General features: G+C 34.4%; 1 protein-coding gene across 1 annotated transcript in view; it reads right to left on the bottom strand.

Annotated features, from left to right (window-relative positions):
• Window positions 1-6439, bottom strand: part of CLEC16A (C-type lectin domain family 16, member A) — a 71824-nt gene extending 65385 nt beyond the window's left edge. The window contains 7 exon segments of the mRNA XM_009698616.1: window positions 75-249; window positions 1172-1295; window positions 1632-1637; window positions 3177-3282; window positions 3960-4108; window positions 4866-4999; window positions 6314-6439. Of these exon segments, the coding sequence (XP_009696918.1) occupies window positions 75-249; window positions 1172-1295; window positions 1632-1637; window positions 3177-3282; window positions 3960-4108; window positions 4866-4999; window positions 6314-6438 (819 nt within the window). The 5' untranslated portion in view covers window position 6439.
• Between the last annotated feature and the right edge of the window lie 516 nt (window positions 6440-6955).

Raw genomic sequence — 6955 nt, 5'->3', positions numbered from 1 at the left:
GCTGAACAAATCATTATGCACACTGAAAGCAAGTAACACCTTTAAGACTTAATTGTTTGCAGGTATTAGCTTACCTTATCTTGATTTACTAAGGAATACACGTAGAGGGGAAGAAAGAGCCTATTAAGTAGGTGGTCTGTCAGCACATCATTTAAAAATTCACAATTAATGATAAGGATATCATTAAGGTAATGTAAATGATCAAGATGTTCTGCTACCAGGTCACTCAGTTTGCCCCTATTTCTGTGCCTGAAAAAGAGAGCAGAAAGAAAGTCTCAGATAAAATTGTCAAAGTCTTAAAAACTTAAGGAAAGAATTCATGTGCATCCCTTCCACAGATTGACTGCCTAAAGATGTTTTCAGTAAGGTCAACTAATGCAGCTAGCAAACAGTATTCAGGCTTATATGTGCTTTAGGATGCACAATACCAAGTTTTTCTCCAAGTTTTCAGAACCAATGTTTTCACAAAACCTCACTCTGACAGTAGAGTCTTTTCAAGCCAACCATGAAAACTGGTAAGATTTGTTTCCAAAAAAAAAAAAAAAAAAAACAAACAAACAAAAAAAACCTCTAAATTGTATTTAACATCTAGCTCTTCATTTTAACAAAGCAAGAAACAGTCGCCCATTCTAAGGTGGAGGTGGGAAGGCAAACCGAGAATAACCTGCATCAACAAAATATTTCTGTAGGTGATAGTGGAGTATTACACAGGAATTTCAGGTCTGACGGTTCACATTATTTAGTAAGTTCTCCTTTCCAGGTTATTTTTTTTTTCCTAGAATCTTTTCAGAAAGCTGTTCTACTGAGATAATACACAGAAAAGGAACATTAAAAAGACAAAGTTAGTAAGATTGAGAAGTATAAAATACCTTTTGTATCTCCTAGATATCTACTAAAATTAGCAGAATTAAAACAAAGATGAAGAAAAAACATGTTGCCAAACACTAATTTACTTGTACAGATACTAGCACAGATAGGGCACACAGCACTAACCACCATTAATTCAAAGAATCACTAAAAAGCTTTGCAAGAATGAAAAGCTAGCTTGAACTGTCCTCAAGGGAACATACTCAGAAACGAACTTAACTGGACTACTACATATAAAATAAGGAGAGTATCAACATCTAGGAAGAGCATTTCCATTCAATACCCAGTATTTGTAAAAGCTTACTCTTCATCAGTCTGCACACAGTTATCCAGTTCTATCACGTGGCTTCCAATAAACCAAACGAGGTTGGAGAAATAAGGGACAGCAGTTTTATCTCTAATGTAATGCAGCATAGGTTGGTTGTCCACTGAAGAGAAATTATTAAAAAGAAAAATCAGTTGCCAATTTTTTCTATTAATTTTTAAGAAATACAACACAGTATCTGCTGAATTTTGATTACATGCTAGGTTTTCATACGAGTATATACTGACATGATCTTATGCATGAAATGAACATCTACAAAAGCATCATATCAATTCTTAACAGGCTTGAATGAGCCTAATATTGATAAATTGACATAGCTCTGAAGATAAACAAGTCTAGTGGAAGTTAGGTTTTTTTTAGTACATTCTTTATTAAAAAGAAGAGGTAAAAAGCATAAGAATAAAGCAGTAATGCTGAAAGTCAAGCTAGTTAGACTTACATGACACTGCATTAAGGAACACAGGAATCATCAGTGAAGGAAGGGCAAAAGAAACAGACAACAGTTAACAGGATTAGGAACTGGGATAGTGACATCCTCCAAAAGGGTTTAAAAAGCTAAAGCACAAAGCATCTAAACTAAAAGATAGAGGGCAGGTGTTAGATCAGAATATATACAAATGGATAGTCAGAAAAATTATGAAACCTGACATCTCAGCTGTGTTTTTTTAACTCTAACCTTTGTATCACTACAAAATTCCATGAAAATTCTAGATATTTTTTACCATAAAAATACTTAGTTACATATAGAACAAGTAGCATATGAAGCCTGCACTTTGCTCTTTGTGAGCTCATATTTGGGTTTACAGTTCCTTGAAGCAGAAAACAAGTACCAAGTGCCCATTTCTCAACATACAAAAAGCCATTTTTTCTGTTGCACTCAACACTATAAAGAACCTATCTGCTATGCAGGTTATCCAGTTATTTGCAAAGTCCCTTGTTCATTGTTTTAAAAAAGATCTTATACTCTTCTATAATGAAGACTGTCATCAAATCACTACTCTTAATTGACAGAAAGTTGTGTAAATTCAAAATGTAATTTAATTTGAAACGGATTAAAGAATAAGAAGCTCTGCATGAACATATTCCATAATACATACTACCTCACAGCATACTGATTTCAGAGGTAGTTCTGAATACACACCAATTTTTCTACAGAGATCACTGTGGTATTTTCAGTCTATTACTGATTTTCTAGACCCCAAGAAAAATGTAGGAAGAATTGACTTTTGGATGCTATCTAGTCCAAACTCATTTTCAAAGTAGCACTAACTTTAAAGTTCAACCAGGTTGCTAAGGGCCTTGTCGAGTTTTGATGATCTCAAACAACACAGATTGCTCAGTTTCTCTAGAAAACCTATTGCAGTGCTTAACTACTCTCACAGTGAAGTTTTGGGTTTTCCTTATGTCCTCCTGGAATGTCCAGTATAGGAATTTGTGACTGCAGCCTCCTGGCCTTCACTGGCCACCTCCGGGAATGGTCTAGCTCTTCTTTAGACTGGAGTGACTGCAGCACCTAGGAGCTCCATAATCATATTCTAATGCATTTCAAATCCAAAAGAAAGTGATGTAGCCCACAAGGTTACTGCTTCATACATTATAAAGCTCAAGTTCGTAAGTAAAAAATACTTGATATTCTTAAAGCACTTTAGTTTGGTGGTTGGTTTTTTTGTTTGCTTTTTAAATACAGTCACATTCTGATCTCTGCAGGAAGGGAAGCTAAAGTTCTTTGTGTGTGCTTGATACTCTTTTGGTTTTTTTAAACCAGTTTAATCTGTGAGTAAACAAAACTCTTTACAAGTACATACCATAGGTTTGGGGTTCTGTTTCATAAAAACCAAAATGTGTATCTGAAGCATGTCAACATGCTAAGCTTTTCAATCTCATAAAACAGACAGAAAACCCTTAAATGTAAATAAATGAAAAATGAACTACAATGAAACAAGCATTTTGTACACGTGCCTTTTTTAGTACACAAAAAGCATACCTTTGTAGACATTTAAAGTTATAGTCCTAACAGCAATCCTGACCATGCTTTCTGGGTGGTTAAAAAATTTAATAGCTTCAGTGTACAAAGCGAAGTCATTAGTGTGCTGTAACAAGAAGAAAGAAAGTATTTATGAATTAACCAAAAACATGTACAGAACATGTTGGGATTCTGTAAGACAAATGTTTTCGATGTATTACTGTGATATTTTTACCTTCTACTTAAGTAATCGAAATGATTTTACAATGCATAGTCAGCTGCATTTGTAGCTCTGCATTAAACTAAACTGCTTTAAGCATCAGAGCTCTCCACGTTAACTCTGCACATATTCAGTGCTTTAATGCCCTCTTCTGGCAAAAAGCGGAATGGAGCGAGGAAAAACCCATTTCAACTTTGGCCTTTCATTACTCAGGCTTTTTAGAAAGGTTTTAAGCCTCTTAGAACCAAGTGGTGCAACAGAAAAGATCCTGTTTATAAAAGCACAAGAACCCAAGGCATAAACAAGCTGAATTCTCAGGGAATTAGACTTCAGAACTACTGAAACAGCCCAATGTCACACTAACTTCCAGATTTTGATTTTATTACAGTTGTATGAGGACAAAGACCTTCTTTGTCACGTTTTTGCAGAGATCCTCACAAATTAATTCTCAGTCACTGATATTACTGTAATAAAAATGAATGCCGGACATGCTGAGACAAGAGACTAAATAGAATGTGCCAAATTGCTATCAATTTCTAATTAAAGTCCTCATATCATTACACTGCAACTCTTTCTTCACTTACCTCATTATAAAAGAAATGTACAGTATGATTGTTGAGTTTCAGGGAAAGTGTTTTCAAAAATGATATGTAATATGCCATGATCTCTTCATCAGAAAAGTCAAATTTGTGGACAATAATAGAATTAACATAGTTATTAGAGAGCAGGTAGTCTGAAAAATAAGAGACATTACAAAGGTTAACAGAAAGAAAAAAATCATCATGCTAACTAGCTGTATTTAAAGGACCAGTTAGCAACAAACTACCTGATACTTGAAGATTCCAATCTTTAGCCAAACAACTCAAGTGATGGCTTAAAGTGCTATTATAAGAAAATTGTTCCCTACAAAGGTCTTTGCTCCTAAGAACAAGACAACTGAGAATGCACTTCACCTTCCTCAATTTATGCAGGCTTTGCAGCTAATAACACTTAAAACAACTCTCTTTTCCTCCCAAAGTCATAACTCTCAAAGACCTTCTCTTCATGATAGTTGTGGAGTGCTTTAAACTATTAATTCTTTGTCCTCTTTACATGTTTCTAAAAACCGTGAAGTAAACACAAGTGGCTGAATGCCAGCCCCAATGATGTCAGAACAGTTCCAGCACAAATTACACAACAGAGTTCCACCACATAATCTGCTGCAGCAAGGTGAACATTTCAGACCACAACTAATTTGCTGACTTAACCCCTTGAAATATGCTAGATATGTTTCAGTAGTACCAAACAATTACTTTTATACTACTGAAAATTCTCGTTAAAAGGTATTTTGGGGTCACATTACACTGTATTTTCAGTAGCATTCAATTAAAAAGATTGTTAGGAATTCATATAGTCCTGTGAAGGGGCACGAGGACTAAATTTCATTACATGAAAGGGAATTAAATCAAATCTTGATCACAGTCCTAAATAGTTTAAAAGTGTGCCCTTACACAATGATGTTTCATGACTGATGTTCTCAAAAAGGATGTTCAGAGTCTGCAGAAGCTGTACACACACGTAACGACCAGACTTCTGACGCAAGATGTTCAAGAAGAAAACAAACATATTCTTCTCCAAGAAAAAGCTGAAATAAAACAGAGGTGTCATTAAGTCACATGAAGTATTTACCAGGAATATAACTTTACTAGGATCAGGGATGACAAATAGCTTGTTTTACAGTTATGAAGAATTATTTAGCAAAGTTTTATCTGTGTAACAGAAGACTATCTTCCAAAAAACTTCAATACTAACTTAAACATTCAAATTATGCAGAAAATGGATATCAAGAAATCAGGGCCTTTTTAATTTTATTTTCAGTATATTCAATTTATCAGGCAGTTTCCCTAACTTGCAATCATAATTTTGAAGGGCAGAGACTCTAAATGAAGGTTACGTTTTCTTCACTTGCCTCTTAAGCTAGTACACTTTGTCTTCAACACCATGGACCTTACTTTTGATCCACTTTTTTTTTCCACACCAGAAGCAAGCATTTCATAGTTTATTGTACAATTCAAACAGAGTGAATGTTTGCAGTGTTTTTAAACCAGAAATGAATGCAATTTAAAGAATATAGTGTGGACTCTTTCCTACCAGGACATCACAAATACATGTCTCTGAAAAATTGTTTACACTAACTGCAGAAAAAAAAAACTCATTTCTAAAATTCTCCCAAGCAGAGAAGACAGTGAGGGATGTGATGGAGTTACAGTATACATATGAATAATCAGAATAAGTTCACTTTCTTAGTCTACACCATAACCCATTCATGTTAAAATCTTGTAAAAATAAAACCAACCACTCCCTAAATAAGTAATTAAAAACATTGAACAGCTTAGCTTTACTTATTTCAATCACAAATTGCCTTTATAAAAGAGCCAGTGTCTTGAAGCAAATTGCCAAGCAATGGGCATTAATAGTCAGATTTGCAACTGTGAATATTTGTTTTGAAGTTCTTTTTTCTGTCATGCTATTTTATGAGGATCAAAATAACATCTGAACAAAAACTCTAAAAATCATAGCTAGAATAAGATACCTATTTGTAGTGTCTTACATTAATTGAAGTGAACAAATTAAAGTAATACGGTATTAATAGATGCACTGAATGAATTTAGGCCCTAAAAAAGGTTAGATTTTGTATTTATATCAAAGATTTGAGAGTCAAACAAAAGCAGTACATGGAAAGGGCTCTGGAATTCGAACACTTTATTGTTAAAAGCAGCAAATTCTCTGTTTCTTTGTATGACAAGAATATGATCCTACTTACCATCTACTAAAGGACACAGGTTTCTACCTTACACATGAAACAGAGTCTTAGAAGAGTTAACCTTCTGAACTAGATCTCTATGCAACTCTAATCATTCTTCAAAGACAGAATCAGACTCAAAATAGAAATACTTACTCAAATACCGAGCTGTCATTCTGATCTCCCCATATAAGGATCTCTGTTATAGAACGAATAGTCTCTACCAGCAGGTTGCGGTTGTGATCTGTTACTGTTGTATTTTTAGTCAAAACATGATACATGTACCTGAAAGAAAAAATAATTACAAGTAATATGCTATCCTGCCACTTTCACATGCACCGTGTTTGTCTTTAGTCACTGTAACTTAAAGCAGACACACACGTACACACACACTATGTCTAATCATTGTACATTTTTAAAATCCTAAAATTTCCTTTTAATATTGATACAGAGAGAAAAGTAATTGTTAAACAGAATATGTGACAAACAAATCCATAACTAACCAGGAGAGTTATGAGTGCTTATGTATATGTTAACATTGGACTGTAACACTTGTCCCATGGTGGTTCTTATGGCAAGCTAGTGAATTTCTCCGGAAGTATGCTAAAGTCAAAAGAATCATGAACAAGAAAAAGGAGAAATAGAAGCAGCAGGTAGGTACGCAATAGCTGATATGGGTAAGTGTAATTCTGGAAAGAGGTACATGCAGATCTAACTAGAAAAGTTAGATCCCTTCTCTCATCTGTAGAGACATTTTGCAGACTCACGTCAATTTGATGGTTAATAATCAGGACTGTC

The sequence above is a fragment of the Cariama cristata genome, unplaced genomic scaffold (assembly GCF_000690535.1).
Source record: "Cariama cristata isolate BGI_N322 unplaced genomic scaffold, ASM69053v1 scaffold11124, whole genome shotgun sequence".
In the NCBI taxonomy this organism is placed as follows: Eukaryota; Metazoa; Chordata; class Aves; order Cariamiformes; family Cariamidae; genus Cariama; species Cariama cristata.
The sequence above is the reverse complement of the archived record's forward strand: the minus strand, read 5'-3'. Positions and strand labels throughout refer to the sequence as shown.